General features: G+C 51.9%; 1 protein-coding gene across 3 annotated transcripts; it reads left to right on the top strand.

Annotated features, from left to right (window-relative positions):
* Positions 1–51: 51 nt before the first annotated feature.
* LMBR1L (limb development membrane protein 1 like) lies at positions 52–14,179 on the top strand. Of its 3 annotated transcripts, XM_032420933.1 has the most exons (17): positions 52–892; positions 4,054–4,138; positions 5,224–5,257; positions 6,254–6,393; positions 6,596–6,699; positions 7,547–7,673; positions 8,396–8,464; positions 8,605–8,669; positions 8,999–9,071; positions 9,163–9,246; positions 9,343–9,419; positions 9,978–10,055; positions 10,202–10,275; positions 10,495–10,585; positions 10,685–10,751; positions 12,293–12,454; positions 12,656–13,236. In XM_032420933.1, the coding sequence occupies exons 1-17, from the start codon at positions 821–823 to the stop codon at positions 12,721–12,723; spliced, it is 1,470 nt and encodes a 489-aa protein (XP_032276824.1). In that variant the 5' UTR covers positions 52–820; the 3' UTR covers positions 12,724–13,236. The 3 variants fall into 3 exon arrangements, with proteins under 3 accessions (XP_032276824.1, XP_032276826.1, XP_032276827.1); XM_032420935.1 differs by lacking the exon at positions 4,054–4,138 and having other exon boundaries at positions 809–892; positions 12,656–14,179; XM_032420936.1 differs by lacking the exon at positions 52–892 and having other exon boundaries at positions 4,052–4,538; positions 5,157–5,257; positions 12,656–14,179.
* Positions 14,180–15,278: the final 1,099 nt, after the last annotated feature.

Here is a 15,278-nt window from a genome sequence, read left to right on the forward strand (position 1 = left end):
CGGGGTTATTTCCTCACAAAGTTTCAGGATATTCCCGTGGTTCTCTAGCCACTTTTCTTCAGTATTTGCTCCAGCACACACTAGGCTTCCCACAAAAGTGACTGAGTGAAAACTCCTAGCAGTGGAGGGGCCCCACCCCAACAGAAACACACTTTCAGAAAATGCTGCTGCAGGCCTTGGGTTACTGGGCAGCGGTGCCTTTCAGAACCCCCTTGCTGCTCTCACATCCTGCCTTGCTGGCCTGGTCCAAAGGGTTCATTTAACCACAGTCAAATCAAAATCTCGGTTGCTCGGAAATGCAGGAACTGTCCTCTCAACCGCAGGAGTTGAAAGGAGACGGCTGTTTAGTTTTAGAGCAAGCACTCTAAGGCCCCAAAGATCCCGCCTCCTTCCACGGGGCGAGCCTATCAACGCTCCTCTGGCGATGAGCGGCAGCTCCCTAGGAGCCAATGAACTCCGCTCGCTGGAAGAAACCCGCCCATCCCTTGTGTCGTCAGTTGGTCTCTGGTAGATAGAACCAGCACCTGCGCTTCCTCGTTGCAAGCTTGTTGGAGGGTGTTTGCGTTAAAGTTGACTGAGTCCGGACCTTAAAGGGGAGGGAGCAGAGGGGGCCGGGGCCCGTTAAAACGAGGCGCGTGGTGCCTGCCCCTTTAAGGCGTCCGGACGACTGAATCTGAGCTCCAGATTACCCCGAGTTTCCGTCGCAGGCTGCGAGGAGAGGCTCCTTGGTTGGGTCCGGGTGCGCGGCGGCGGCGGCTTCATCCCCGCTCGTCCTCCCCGGGCCCGGAGACACCCCCGCCCCAGTCATGCTGAGCAGAGTATGGAAGCAGCTGACTACGAAGTGCTATCCGTGCGAGAGCAGCTCTTCCACGAGAGGGTTCGCGAGTGCATTGTGAGTACGGACCCGGGCAGGAAGGGTAAATAGACCAAGCGGGGGGGAAGCACGGGTGGCGCGGGAGAGGGAGAAGTTCGGGTCGGAGTGCGACCACCCGGGCTCAGAGCGCCGTCAGGGCCTGCGTGGCCCAGGGGCGAGCGACGAATGGTCCCGGCCTGGTGAACCTCTAGATCGGATCAGTCGGGTAGTTGCGCGATAAACAAAGCCGCGGGTCGGTTTCCGTTCCTCCCTTCTACACGCCCCTCCCCCCGCCCGCCCTCCAGTCCCCCGCCCCTGCGGGGCTTCAGGGCGTGGGTCTGCGAGTCTAGTGATTTCGATCGTAATCGGATAGTCTGAGAGGGATGGGTTTAATTGGGAGAGACTCCGCAAACTTCGCTGATGTTTGACGAAAGGGAGACGTCCAAACACTGAACTAGGTTCCAGAAAAGACTTGGTAGGTGTAGGGGTGGCATGCCAGAGGAACGGGGCACTTTGGTGGGTCTTCCACTTTGGAAGAAAGGACTCTTGTGGGGTGGATTCTACTGTGTAGAGATGGAGAACAACTAAGTTATCCCCTTCTTTCCCCCCTCATTGGTGCTTGTTGGAACCCCCGCCCTCTCGCCTCGCCCCCCGCAACGAGGTTCATAGCTCCCCAGCCATTCAGGGATTTCCCCTGTGAGTGGTCCTTCCTCCCCAGTGCTCCAGAGGGCAGCAGGCTGCGTTCCCTACTCCCACACTGCCACCTTGAGCAGCAGCTGAACCTGCCACACAGCAATGGATGGACTCCTCACTTCTGGGCCCCAGGGGAACCCCTGGGGAACTTAGGGAGCTGCATCTTCCTCAGGCCTGCTTTCAGTTCTCATCTCTACCCTTTTTCATCAGAGTTCCCCAGAGTAGCCCTCACCCCCAAACACTAAATGGAAGGCAAAAAGGAAAGGTTTGGAAGAATGGAAGTGTTAATGAATAGGGGGACCCACTGGTGGGGTCATCTTTATTTTTCTCAATCTGCAGCCTCAGACTGGAGGAGGAGTAAAGTGAGCCACCACATAACTAGGTCTGCTCTTATCTGTGAGGACTGAAAAGTAGGGAATGTATCAGTCCATGTGTGGAACTCCAGATGAACTTTCCTTGTGTGATCCTTAGTGGATAGTCCCACATGGTGAGGTGGGTATGTTGTGGAGACAGGACCACGCCTTGAAACATTGTAGGGACAGAGGCCCACGTTCCTAGAGAACAGGGAGGGATGAGACCTTGAACGGAGAAGCAGCCTCCTTGATGTCTCCCCCATTCTTTAGTCCTATTAGCTGAGGACATTAGTGCTGGCCAAGGGCAGCCTGAACGCTTCTGGTGCCTCCCCCACCTGGCTCCCATCCCCTGCGCTAGAGAATGACCTAGCCTCTGCTGGAACTGCGTGGAGCTCCAGCCTGACCTTTTGAGCCCTCCCACCTTCCTGGCTGTTACGCAAGCCCAAGGGCAGAGGGAGTGCTAGGCAGTAGAAATCTTCAGTACAACCTGAGTAACTCATTCTACTCCACTTCCCTAATGTTAAAAGCTAAAATTTTGTTCTAGACTCATCACTCTCCTTGAATCTCTTTGACATCTTCCTTCCATGTATAGATATAGATAACATGTGCAGATTCCCTGTGGGGTGAGCTCCTCTTGGAGACTGGAGGATCCAGGAGACTGATCCTGCTTTCATAGCTTACTTTATTTATTGTTTTTTAAAGATTTCATTTATTTATTTGAATGAGAGAGAGCAAGACAGAAAGCAGGAGTGGGGGTGGGGAGGAGCAGAGGAGAGGGAGAAGCAGACTCCCTGCTGAGCAGGGAGTCCGCTATGGGGGCTTGATCCCAGGACCCTGGGATCATGACCTGAGCCAAAGGCAGTTACTTAACGAACTGAGCCACCCAGGTGCCCCTCTTGGCTTACTTTAAAAGCAATAACATGGCGGGGTGCCTGGCTGGCTCTGCAGCTCTTAATCTCGGAATTGTGAGTTTGAGGCTCGTGTTGGGTGTAGAGATTACTTAAATAAATTAATTTAAAAAAATAAAAATAAATGCAATAACGTCTCAAGACTCTCTGGCGCTGATTGTAGAGCCAGGCTGACCAGCGGCTCCTCCCTTGGGCAACAGCAGCTTACTTGGGGCAGGGTAGGGATACATGCATGTACAGACTAACCTGGCCAAGTCCTGCCATGACTGTGGATTGGAGGGCCAGTTGCCCAGGGGCATGGGACAGCCTGGCTCTGCTGTTGGAAGTCACTTGAATAGGGACCAGGAATCGACCGTCTTTATTTTTTTTTAGATTTTATTTATTTATTTGACAGAGAGAGACACAGCGAGCGAGGGAACACAAGCAGAGGGAGCGGGAGAGGGAGAAGCATGCTTACTGAGGAGCAGGGAGCCCGATGCGGGGCTCGATCCCAGGACCCTGGGAACATGACCGGAGCCGAAGGCAGACGCTTAACGACTGAGCCACCCAGGCGCCCCAAGACTATTTCTTGATAGGAGAAATACCATGTACCTATAGGAATGAGAGAAATGGTTAGAAATTTGAAAGTGCTCATGGTAGATTGTCTTTGGTTTCATGTTCAAAAGGCAATGAATCTAATTCACCATATTAATAGAATTAAAAACCGCCCATATGATCATCTCAATAGATGCATGCAGAAAAAGAATTTGACAAAATCCAACATCCATTAATTAAAAAAAAAAACAAACTTTCAGCAAACTATGAGAGTAGGTCTTAAAAGTTCTCATTACAAGAAAAAAATTTTTAAGTGTATGTGGTGACAGATATTAACTAGATTTATTGTGGTGATCTCTCTGCAATATATACGAACATCAAATCATTATGTTGGTACGCGTGTATGTGTGTATATGTGTCTCTAGGAGTTTTCTCTGCCTATTTACCAACCAGGGTTCGGTTGAAGCTGTTTTCTCCTGGAAAAAACTTCATAGGGCTGGATATAGTGCTGTTTCCCCATCCTCTGTCTGGTGCTTCTTAGAGGCCCCTGAGGGCCCTGACTAGAAGGAAATGCTGGGGAGAAAGATGGAACTCCTAGAAGTATGGAGCCTTGTTTTGGGAAAGTGACCCCATAGAATTACCAGAGAGGCCACTGGGGCTCAGGAATGTGCTGGGGATAGAGCTTCTCATCCCAGCTCGCACTCTGCCACAGATCTCAACACTTCTGTTTGCGACACTCTACATCCTCTGCCACATCGCTCTGACCCACTTCAAGAAGCCTGCTGAGTTCACCACAGGTACCTCTGACTGCCCTCCCTTTTCCCTGCTCTCTACCAGTGTTCCTGTTGCCATGCGACCAGCCTCAGGGGAGTGGGCCCATGGTGCCTGCTGGGAAAGGAAAGGTGGCTGTTCTGGAGCCTTTGCCTCTTCTGCTTCGCTTCTTCCACAGGCCGGGGCGAGGTGGTAGAGTGGAAAGTCTAGACAGAAGGGTCTGCAACTAATAAAGCCCCTGGGCAAGTCATGTAACTTCCCTCAGTTCCATCCTCTACAAGATGGGCCCTATAGTCTCTAACCAGTTCATTGACCTTGTGTGGACCAAATGAGATGGTTAACGTGAAAGCCCTCTGTGAACCTAAAATGAACAGCTATAGGGTGAACGTAATCATGGGCACCAGCTCTGTCCTCTCCTCAACTACTGCACTCACACCCAGGAACAGAGACCTACCTGACCACTGGGGCCCCCCCTGGGACATGGTGATGGTAGCCTTTCTCTTTATAGAGAGCGTAAGTGTGCTCAGATTGGAGCTTTCCTTCCTGTAGGCATTGTGCGATTTGGGGGGACACATTTGCCCCCATTCCTAGCCCCAGCATGTCCAGATCATCCTGTCCTGGCCCTAGTCTTTCCTCCCCTCCAGAAGGCTTCATGAACCCCCACCCAAGAAGGCAGCTACTCCTCAGTATAATTCTCCCAAGGACTTTCTCTGTATATCTCCCCCCGTCCCCTATCTCATTTCTCTTTGCTGCCCCCAGCCACCAATGTAATCAGCCTCCCAGACCAGTTGTTCCTGATATTTTCAGCTGACAAAGAGGAACCTACAATGAGAGAGATCATGGGAAGGGAGGGAAGTGAGAGAATTTCTGACCTGTACTCTTTCCACCTGGGACCACAGATCTTTAAGCTGCCACCTCGGCCAGAGAACAGGTTGTGGGGTTCATAGTGTGAACTCTCCCGGAGCCTAAGTCCAGCTCTGCCTCTGTGGCCCAGGCCCTTCTTCAGAGGGCAGGGAGGGGGCAGGAGGGAACACTGCAGGACAGATGATCCCAGAGCTGCCCACTGATGTCTTGCCTCTTCCCCGTGCCTCTCTCTCTCTCTCTCTCTCAGTGGACGATGAAGATGCCACAGTCAACAAGATTGCGTAAGTTTTGCTGCCCCAGCTCCTGGCACTAGGAGCCTTTAGAAGCTAGGATCTAGTGAGACTCCTGGAGCTGGGAGGAGAGTGGGGTGTCATACAGTGAAGAGAGGGTTCCTGCATTTCTGGCTTCTTCCGGCTTTATCTCACGCTGGGGACGCTTGAAAAAGTTGTTGTTCCTGTCTCCCTGGTTAGGCCAGGAGTTTCTGGGAGCCTCTTGGCCAGGAACTGTGAGCTAGGGCCTGAGTCACCAGAAATGGTTCCAGCTTGGCTTCACCTCCCAGTGGTCATCAGGGAAGGAGTGCGTTACGGATGTAGACCGATGGACTAGAGCAGGGATGTGGAAGGTGGGACCCTCAAGGGCAGGGTGGGCTTGGTTCTGACAGGATGGCCCTTGCTCCAGGCTGTTATTATTCATTAGCACATATAGGGAAAATAAAGGGATGACCCCTCCGGTCAACAGATTAAAAGAAGGCAACCTTACCCCCTTGGTGGACCAACTAAGTAAAAACGTCTCTTCACCTGAGGCAGTCCTGGACACAGGCCTTGGCTATGAAGCTGGGTTTCAGGTCCTTCCTTTCCCCCTTTGCCTAGTGCCTTCATGCAGGGCCTAGCCATGTGGGGTGACCCTGCTCTTATTTGGGCTAGAGAAGGCAAGCTCAGAAATCCGTATCTCTGAGCAGAGAAGAGAAGAAAAACCCCTTAGCTTGGCATGCCTGTGCACCTGGCAGACATGTGTAGGAGGACCATATTCCAGGGGAAAGTTCTGGGCAAGTGTCATGACCCATGACATGAATGCCTAAGGTGTGCCCATCCCTGGTGCCAAGGCTTCCCTGGAGGGGGAGATTAAGGGACAGTTGGTAGATCCTTAGCTGGATGGCTCCTTCCCTGGGTCTGTCACTGCTACAGGTAGTTCCAGGGTGAGGGGGGATGAGCAGGGCTTCTTGGGCCCAGGGAAGTGAGTGTCTGAGCTAAGCAAGGGCGCTCCCATTCTCTGCCCAGGCTCGAGCTCTGCACCTTTACCCTGGCGGTCGCCCTGGGTGCTGTCCTGCTGCTGCCCTTCTCCATTATCAGCAATGAGGTGCTCCTCTCACTGCCTCGGAACTACTATATCCAGTGGCTCAATGGCTCCCTCATCCATGGTACGTGGCTCCTGGCTGCAACTTGGGGTGGTGATAGGGAACAGACTAGGTTTATGCAGACACAGGCAGCCTCGGCTAATTAGTCGTATATCACCCCATCCTTGCCCCCCCCCACCACGTGGTCGGTCCCTGGTAGGTTGTCTACCCTCCCCCCACCCCATCCCTGCCACTGACCACCCCTGCTTTTCCTTTTTTGCCCTAGGCCTCTGGAACTTCGTTTTTCTCTTCTCCAACCTGTCCCTCATCTTCCTCATGCCCTTTGCGTACTTCTTCACTGAGTCTGAGGGCTTCGCTGGCTCCAGAAAGGTGAGTGGGGGATATATCAGTCAATCAAGGCAGGAAACAGAATTCCACTCAGATGGTTCAACTGAAGAGATTTATTTTATTTTTTTATTTTTTTATTTTTTATTTATTTTTAAATTTTTTAGAGGGGGAGGGGCAGAAGGAACGAGATAGTCTTAAGCAGGCTCCACACCCAGCACAGAGCCTGACGTGGGGCTCCATCTCACAGCCCTGTAATCATGACCGAGCCGAAAGGAAGAGTCCGCCGCTTAACTGACTGAGCCACCCAGGCACCCCACCGAAGAGATTTTAACAAAGACTATTTGCAGAGGTTTAGTCAGAGTTAAGGGGATCAACAAGGAATTTGAGGTCAGCGGGAAGTCATTACTACCCTTAGGCCTGTGGGAGCAAAAGGAAGAAATAGTTTCTGGAACCCATTGATAGTTGAAGCTGGGAGGTGCTTCACAGCTACAGCCCAAACCATAGTGACAAAGGTTGAAGGAAACTGAAGAAATACCCTGATCCCTTTCTCTTCTTACGTTCTGCTCTCCTGCCTGTCCTTCTCACTGGGCAAGCCGAACCAGAGGGCAAAGAGTTTGTGTGATGCAGCCCTCGGGGGTCAGCCTCCCACAGCAAGGCAGGATGGGGAAGGAGTTTGGGGAGGGGGGTTGCACATGAAGACTATACTGTATAAGCAATGGCCCTAGATGTAGGGTAGGAAGACAGAGTGATTTGGCACAGTAAGAGGGAGACGCCCTTCCCTGTCTCCTGAATCCAGTGCTCTCTGGTTTCCCCAGCCAGGCTGCCATCCCGTGTCTCCTTCCTTCCCCTGATGTTGATCCTGCCCCTTACCTGTTGCCTCCTCCTATAGGGTGTCCTGGGCCGGGTCTACGAGACGGTGGTGATGTTGATGCTCCTCACCCTACTGGTGCTGGGCATGGTATGGGTGGCATCAGCCATTGTGGACAACAACAAGGCCAGCAGGGAGTCACTCTATGGTGAGAGGGCCGGCTTCCTCCCCACCCTCCAGGCTGAGTGGCTCTGCAGTTGGTTGATGGGTTTCCCTGCCTGGAACAACTGTATCCCTCTAAGGTGGAGAAGGTTGGGACCGTGTTTCTTAGAAGTTTCAAACTAATGGATGTCAGGCCAAGTCCAACCTGCAGAAATGATCCATTGCGCCCATGCAATGATTAAAAATATAAATGAGTCAGTTGCTGACATGCAAAAGTTGAGAGATTTCACATTAATATCCAGATTTGTGGCTTTACCTAACAAAGTTGAGGATCTGGCCACACTAGACCCCAGAGATTGGGCCTAATAGCAGTTGTGTTCCTTTTTTTTTTTCCATCTTATTTTTAAGATTTTATTTATTTATTTGAGAGAGCATGAATGGGGGGTGGGAGGGGCAGAGGCAGAGGGAGAAGCAGCTTTCCCACTGAGCAGGGAGCCCGATGCAGTCTTTGATCCCAGGACATGACCTGAGCTAAAGGCAGACGCTTGACCGACTGAGCCATCCGGGTGCTCCTGTTCTTTAGATATGGCTTAGTGGGCCTCCAGTTTGCTATAGCCCCACTGCTGACACTGGGCCAGCTTTCCTGGTTCACATTACTTGCCTAACCCCTGTGGGCTCATGTGTGGTGTCCTTCCTAGTGTCTGAGGCCCATCAGCCCCCAGGAAGCTGGAAGAGAGACCAGCTGACATACTTCTTTTTTACCCTTAGACTTCTGGGAGTACTACCTCCCCTACCTCTACTCCTGTATCTCCTTTCTTGGGGTCCTGCTGCTCCTGGGTGAGTGTTCAGGGTCTTGGAGGGAATGGGTAAGGTCCGTGGATCAAAGTAACCAGGGTGGAAGGAGAGGGAATGGAAGGGTGGGTAGGGGAGGTGGTGGAGAGAAGGGTCTGGCAGGTAACCGGCTCCTGTCCCCACAGTGTGTACTCCACTAGGACTCGCCCGCATGTTCTCAGTCACTGGGAAGCTACTGGTCAAGCCTCGGGTATGTAGTGCTCTTTGCCCTTCGATTCCTGCAAAGCCAGAGCCAAACAGTGAAGCTAGCCTACAGTTGTGTAGTACACACCTTGCGGAAGGCCACAGCCTTTGCTGCCTCCCATATCCTTCACCCCCAGCATCTGGGGCTGGTCACCAGACATGCAAGGCAGAGCAAACGGCAGTTGGGAGGGACTGGATAAAGCTTCTGGGCACAGGGTGGTGAATGAGGGTTAGGGGAAGGAATGAGACTGTGGAGCCTAGGATGAGCGGGGGTCTCCTGGGGCCCTTGGGGTCAGGGAGCCTCTGACAGGTAGTCCCTCTTTCCCCTGTCCCCAGCTGCTAGAAGACCTGGAGGAGCAGCTGCACTGCTCAGCCTTTGAGGAGGCAGCTTTAACCCGCAGGATTTGTAGTAAGTCGTGGTTCTCGCCAGCTGGGTTGGGGGCCGTGCCTTGGGTGGGGGCTGCAGGACTGGGAGGCAGCCCCATCTTCTCTGCCCTCAGATCCCACCTCCTGCTGGCTGCATTTGGATATGGAGCTGCTGCACAGACAGGTCCTAGCTCTGCAGACACAGAGGGTCCTGCTGGGTATGTAGGTTGGTAGGGATTGGGATACCTGCGTTTCCCCAAGGAGAGTAGCCTGTCACTCCTGGCCCTTGCTAACAGCTTTTCATCCCTGTACAGAGAAGCGACGGAAGGCCTCAGCCTGGCAGCGGAACCTGGGCTACCCCCTGGCCATGCTGTGCTTGCTGGTGCTGACGGTAGGTATCCCATTCCTGGTGGAGGTGAGGAATAGTAGGCTCTTGACTACTTTAGGTCCTCTTAGGGAAGAGGGAGGAGATGCAGGGACCCGGTTATCAGCAATAATAGTAGTTGCCTCTCACTGATTGTCTACTTTGGGTCCTGCCCTGTACTGAGCACACCGATCCCCATTTTGTAGATGAAGAAACAGGAATGAAGGAGTTTGCCTAAGGTCATACATGGCCACTGAGTAGTTACACAGGTTTTCTCTGGGGTGAAAATAAGGGTGGAGATCAGTCCATCCCTCCACTTGCCATGTTCTGGACTTGGAAATAACTCTTACTGATCTGGGGGAGGAGGTACATTTTTCTATTCAAACTTTTTGCAATCCTTCCACCCCGAAAGGGTATCTTACAATACCCTCAAAGGTGCTCTGTTGCTAGCAATAACCTTGAAGAGGTCCCACACAGCTAATGGGAAACAAAATGTTGGACCAGAGTGTCTGCTCTTAACATTCAACACTGAATACAGCTGTGGGCTGGGGCAGGAATGGGAGTCCGTGACCTTGCTTCCCATAGGGCCTCTCTGTGCTCATTGTGGCCATCCACATCCTGGAGCTGCTCATCGATGAGGCTGCCATGCCCCGGGGCATGCAGGTACTGGGCTGCATATCTTTTGGGGAGGGCTTAAGAAAGGCTGGGGTGAGAGACAGAAGCTGAGGCCAGAGGGAAGGCTGGGTGCTTGGTACTGGGTGGTGCTCCTGGTAGGGAGTATTCCATAGTGACACCACTCCATCTCTCAGGATGCCTCCCTGGGCCAGGTCTCCTTCTCCAAGCTGGGCTCCTTTGGTGCCGTCATTCAGGTTGTACTCATCTTGTATCCTTCTGGAAACCCACCATTGCCTCTGTTCACTGAACCTGTCTCCTGGGACTGTGGTGGGAATGATGGGGAAGGGGGCAAGTCTTCACCCACGTTGGGGTTCAGGAAGAAGGAAAAGACTTCATTTGAAAGGAGGGTTAGGGGAGAGGTCCATTCCCTTTGAGATGAGGCATTAATCCTTGGGGGCTGGCCAGTTCTTCCTTAACCTAGTGGCAGTTACCTGATGGTATCCTCAGTTGTGGGATTCTACAGCTCTCCATTCTTCCGGAGCCTGCGGCCCAGATGGCACGACACAGCCATGACACAGGTAGCCGGGCGGGAATAAAGGAAGCTCCTGGGGGCAGCAAGGGTGCTAGGTGCTGGCAGCTCTGCTACCCTCACCTCCCCTTTCCTTACTCCCACCTAGATAATTGGGAACTGTGTCTGTCTCCTGGTCCTAAGCTCCGCACTTCCTGTCTTTTCTCGAACCCTGGGTAAGTAGCAAAAGGAGGTAAGGGAATTGGCTTTTCTGAGTACCTACTGGTGCTAAGCATACATTTTATATACATGCTCTCTCTAATTCCCACAACCAACCTAGGTGGAGGTATTACCCCCATTATACACATGGAGAAATTGAGGCTCTGTAAAATGCCTGTGTTGAGCTTCAGAATAGTGTTGCTTCAAAGCTCATACCTTTCCATTAGCTGTATCCCACAGCCTCCCCTATTTACTTCCATTTTTTGGTGGAGAAGCACCACTTTCCCCCAAATGTTCCTCTGAGCTGGATCCTCTAATAAACATTCTCATTTTATTTTTTTTTATTTTATTATTATTTTTTAAAGATTTTATTTATTTATTTGACAGAGAGAGACACAGCGAGAGAGGGAACACAAGCAGGGGGAGTGGGAGAGGAGGAAGCAGGCTTCCCGCCGAGCAGGGAGCCCGATGTGGGGCTCGATCCCGGGACCCCGGGACCCCGACCTGAGCCGAAGGCAGACGCTTAACGACTGAGCCACCCAGGCGCCCCTAAACATTCTCATTTTATAAAGACAAGAAACAGAGAAGCTAATCAATTTACCTAGTTATATAGCTCGCTTGAAGCAAGGCCAAGTCAGGCTAGAACCCTTGTCTCTTAAACATGAGTCCAGTGCTTTTTCCATACACTGGGACATCAAATACTACACTCAGTCCTTCTCCCATCTTTAGAGCTATCATCTAGAATTGCCTGGTAAAAATGTTCAAAAGTGTAATAGTTCTCCCCAGGGTAGTATGGGAGCTCTGCCTTCACCACGTCATGAACCATCAGTTCGGTTTGGTTCTTCAGTTCATACTGTCTCCACTGTGCCATTGTACTTATACCCTGGGGATTCAGTAGGAAACTAGGCTTGTGGGTCCACTAGTTCGTTCCTTTAGGTCGGATGCAGGTGAGAATATTTTTTAAGTGGGGGATGGCCCCAAAATTTGGACTTGTGATGACATTATTATGATGATTAAGGACTCAAGTGTTAGAACAGTGCCTGGCACATATAGTGCTTTATATGTGTTGTTTCATTTAATTCTCACAGTCCCATTATTTTCTCTATAGTTAAGGAAACCTAGGCACAAAAATTTATGGAAGCTGCTGCAGATAACACAATTAGTTAGGGGTGGAGTTTGGATCTGAACCAAAGCAGCCTGATCAGAGTCGGAGCCCTTAGCCTCCACACTGGGTGACCAGCTTCTAGGTTTCTGGCCTAGGAACAAGTAGCAGGCCCAGGGAGCTCCTTGGGACACGTGGAGCCAGAGGGGGGCCCCACTGGAGGAGAAGATGCTGAACTCTGGAAGGGAAGTTGGAGCAAGCCTAGCTGCTGACACTCTCCTCAACAGCCATAACTCCCTCTGAGACAAGTTGGGAAGTAGGAATAATTAATACATAGGAAAGGCCAACCTATCAATTGCATTGTTGAGATGTGGCCACTAGGAGGCAGCAGAAAACTGGGCTCTGAGCCAGGGAGGAGCTGGGGAGCGCACTCCCATGCTGGCCTTTGTACTTCAGGGCTCACTCGCTTTGACCTGCTGGGTGACTTTGGACGCTTCAACTGGCTGGGCAATTTCTACATCGTGTTCCTATACAACGCAGCCTTCGCGGGCCTCACCACTCTCTGTCTGGTGAAGACCTTTACCGCGGCTGTGCGGGCAGAGCTGATCCGGGCCTTTGGTGAGAGGGAGTGGGGGCGCAGGCTAATGGGTGGTTGTGAGGTGGGGCCCTCTGGAACCATGGTCATCCAAGCAGGAGAGATGGCATGCTCTCTGCTTTGTTTGTAATGTACCTCATATACCCATTCTGTGGCTTGGTTGTCTTACCCCTGAGACTGGACCTATGCCCTGCTTTTGACTGCCCACCCTCCCTCTTCTCCAGGGCTGGACAGATTGCCATTGCCTGTCTCCGGTTTTCCCCGGGCATCTCGGAAGACCCAGCACCAATGACTTCCAGCTGGGGGTGGGAGGGAGAATACTGGACACTGCCATCTGCTGCCCAGGCCTGGAGGGGCGCCCAGGGGTGGGTGGACCTCAGGACCTGGAATCTGAGAGGGTGGTAGAGGGGAGCTGAGCTGTCTGCACTGTTGCATAATCTGAGCCAGAGTTTGGGACCAAGCCCCCCTGCTTTTCCAAATTTAGCTGTGGGCCTCAGCATGGGATGGGGCTGGGTGACTGGGTCTGGTCCCTGGTCCCAAATCTGTTTACACATCAATCTGCCTCACTGCTGTTCAGGGCCATGCCCGTAGCCATGTTTACATGATTTGATGTGCAATAGGGTGGGGTGGGGACAGGGGAGAAACTGAGCTGGGGGTAGACTTGGGAGGCAGATTGTCTCCCTTGCCTCTGGCCCAGCAGAGCCTAAGCACTGTACTATCCTGGAGGGGCTTTGGACCATCAGAGAGACAAGGGCGTAGGGAAGAAGAGACCACAACCATCAGCAATAAAGTTGATCCCAGGGTTTGCTTTGGTTTTTTAAAGGGCCTGTCTCTGTGTCTATTGAACAGCCTTATTCCCACCAATTCTGAGTCTACCAACTGAGAAAAACAGAGGGATCCTGCCTACCATCCTTTCTCTTCTCCTCCATCATCTGTATTCTTAGTATCTTTTAGAGATTTGGGTCTAGTGTTAGGTCATACAATTAGGCAGTGGGAGGCTCCTCCTCCTTTAGCCTTGCTTAAAGCTGGCTGGTCCCCTGACTCTTCCTTCCACTCATGCCTTATTTCTGTGCCTTGGTTATTGGGGGTAGGTGGGCATGGGTGTAGGAATAGGATAACTTCTCCTATATGCACACAACATCCTCAGCCCTGTCCTCCCTAACTTGGGTTTGACCTAAAGTGAAGGAAGGCTGACTGACATGGGTTTGTGATTCTCAGAAAAGAACATAACTCCGTCTTTCCAGAAGCTATCAGTGCCTAGAACGCTGTGCAAGCACTCCTGCTGTGTTGGGAGTAGGGACAAAGTTTCTGCTCAAGGTGACGCAGATTGTGCATTGTGCAGCTTCTAGGGAGCATCATTCACCTTGTTACTATATAGTTACTACGACTATTTTCTTGCAAATGGCAGTTAGGTGTCTTGAGGAAGGAACACTTTTTTCTAATGTACACAAAGTTGCTATAAGTGCTAGCCATGGAGCTGAGGGAGGGGGGATTATTGAACACCAAAAAAAAGTGTGGATGCTACAAATACTTTGCTGAGCACCCTACTATAGGCCAGGCACTTAGCCATGGGGATTCATGGTAAACAGTTTTGTATTTAAGAATTGCTTTGTCTAGTAAGGGTGACATAATTCTAATACCACAATGGTTGGCAGTTAATTACTGGTTCTCAGGGAAACAGGTGGGCAGTGTCAGGACATCAGGGAAGGCTTCTTAGAGAAAGTGATTTTTTTTTTTTTTTTAAGATTTTATTTGACAGCACAAGCAGAGGAAGTGGCAGGCAAAGGGAGAGGGAGAAGCAGCCCCACTTGGAGCAGGGAGCCCAAGGTACGGCTCGATCCCAGGACCCTGGGATTATGACCTGAGCCGAAGGCAGACGCTTAACCGACTGAGCCACCAAGGTGCCCCAAGAAAGTGATTTCTAAACAATAATAGATTGGTGGGTGAAGTGTTGCAGGCTCAAAGCCTCTGAGATGAGACCTGAGTGGTTGGAAGCAGAGCCCCAAGGGGTTCAGAGAGGGAGAAAGCTAGAGAGGTGCCTAGATGGAAGGTAAAGGGAAGCGACCATTAGCCTGTTAAAAGACTATGACTTTAAGTACCCTCTGCCCTCCAGCAGCTTCCAACTGACAAGTTACGCATTTGAAAAGAAGCAAGCCATTGGGTGGGTGTCTGGCAAGGATGAGACAGGAGGCAGGAGTTTGAAGTCCAGAACCAAATTATAACTGCAGAGATCTATCCCTGATTCTGGGGGAAGCTCTCAGCAGAAGGCTGCAAAGTTACCAAAGAAAATGGTCCCCTGGTACCCACCCCTTCCATTCTGGGCTACTACTGTCAAGGAGGAGAGATGAAAGTGGGGGAAGTTTGGGGAGGACCACAGAGAAGACGGTCTCTGGTTGTATACCCAAAGGGCTTGGCTGGCCTTGGGTAGAAACTGGAACCCATACTTCCTGGATGATAGCAGAGGACAATGGCCTGCCAGGATAGGCTTTGGGAGAGTAAAGATCCAATTCAAGTATCAGAGGAGGGTGGTTTGGTGCCAAGCTTAGGCTTGGAAGTAGAAGGATGCTTATCCAGGCAGCTTAAGACTGAAAAGCTCCTAGGATTTCTTAGACAGGTGCCTGCCTGGTTTCCAGGACGGGACACGCTTCAGTCGCGAAATGGACCAGCGGTGACCGGCTAGAGCCCCCGCCCCGGTGGGAGGGGGCGGGACGGTCCTGGGAGAAGGGCGGGGGGCGGGGCCAGGGGCCACTTAAGGCGGAGCCGGGGTGTTCTGGCAGCGCCGGAGCCGGGCAGCAGAGCCAGGCTGGGCTGGCACTCACCCACGACCCCCCTTCCCTGCTATGATGG

Source organism: Phoca vitulina, unplaced genomic scaffold (genome assembly GCF_004348235.1).
Source record: "Phoca vitulina isolate PV1807 unplaced genomic scaffold, GSC_HSeal_1.0 scaffold23, whole genome shotgun sequence".
In the NCBI taxonomy this organism is placed as follows: domain Eukaryota; kingdom Metazoa; phylum Chordata; class Mammalia; order Carnivora; family Phocidae; genus Phoca; species Phoca vitulina.

What these genes read in the sequence shown, in the direction of transcription:
- LMBR1L (XM_032420936.1), top strand. Translation starts at nt 4,446, where the DNA reads ATGGTTAACGTGAAAGCCCTCTGTGAACCTAAAATGAACAGCTATAGG. An exon ending in AGCTACTGGTCAAGCCTCGG is followed by an intron (nt 8,670 to 8,998) that starts GTATGTAGTGCT and finishes CCCTGTCCCCAG; the next exon opens with CTGCTAGAAGACCTGGAGGA. An exon ending in AGAGCTGATCCGGGCCTTTG is followed by an intron (nt 12,455 to 12,655) that starts GTGAGAGGGAGT and finishes CCTCTTCTCCAG; the next exon opens with GGCTGGACAGATTGCCATTG.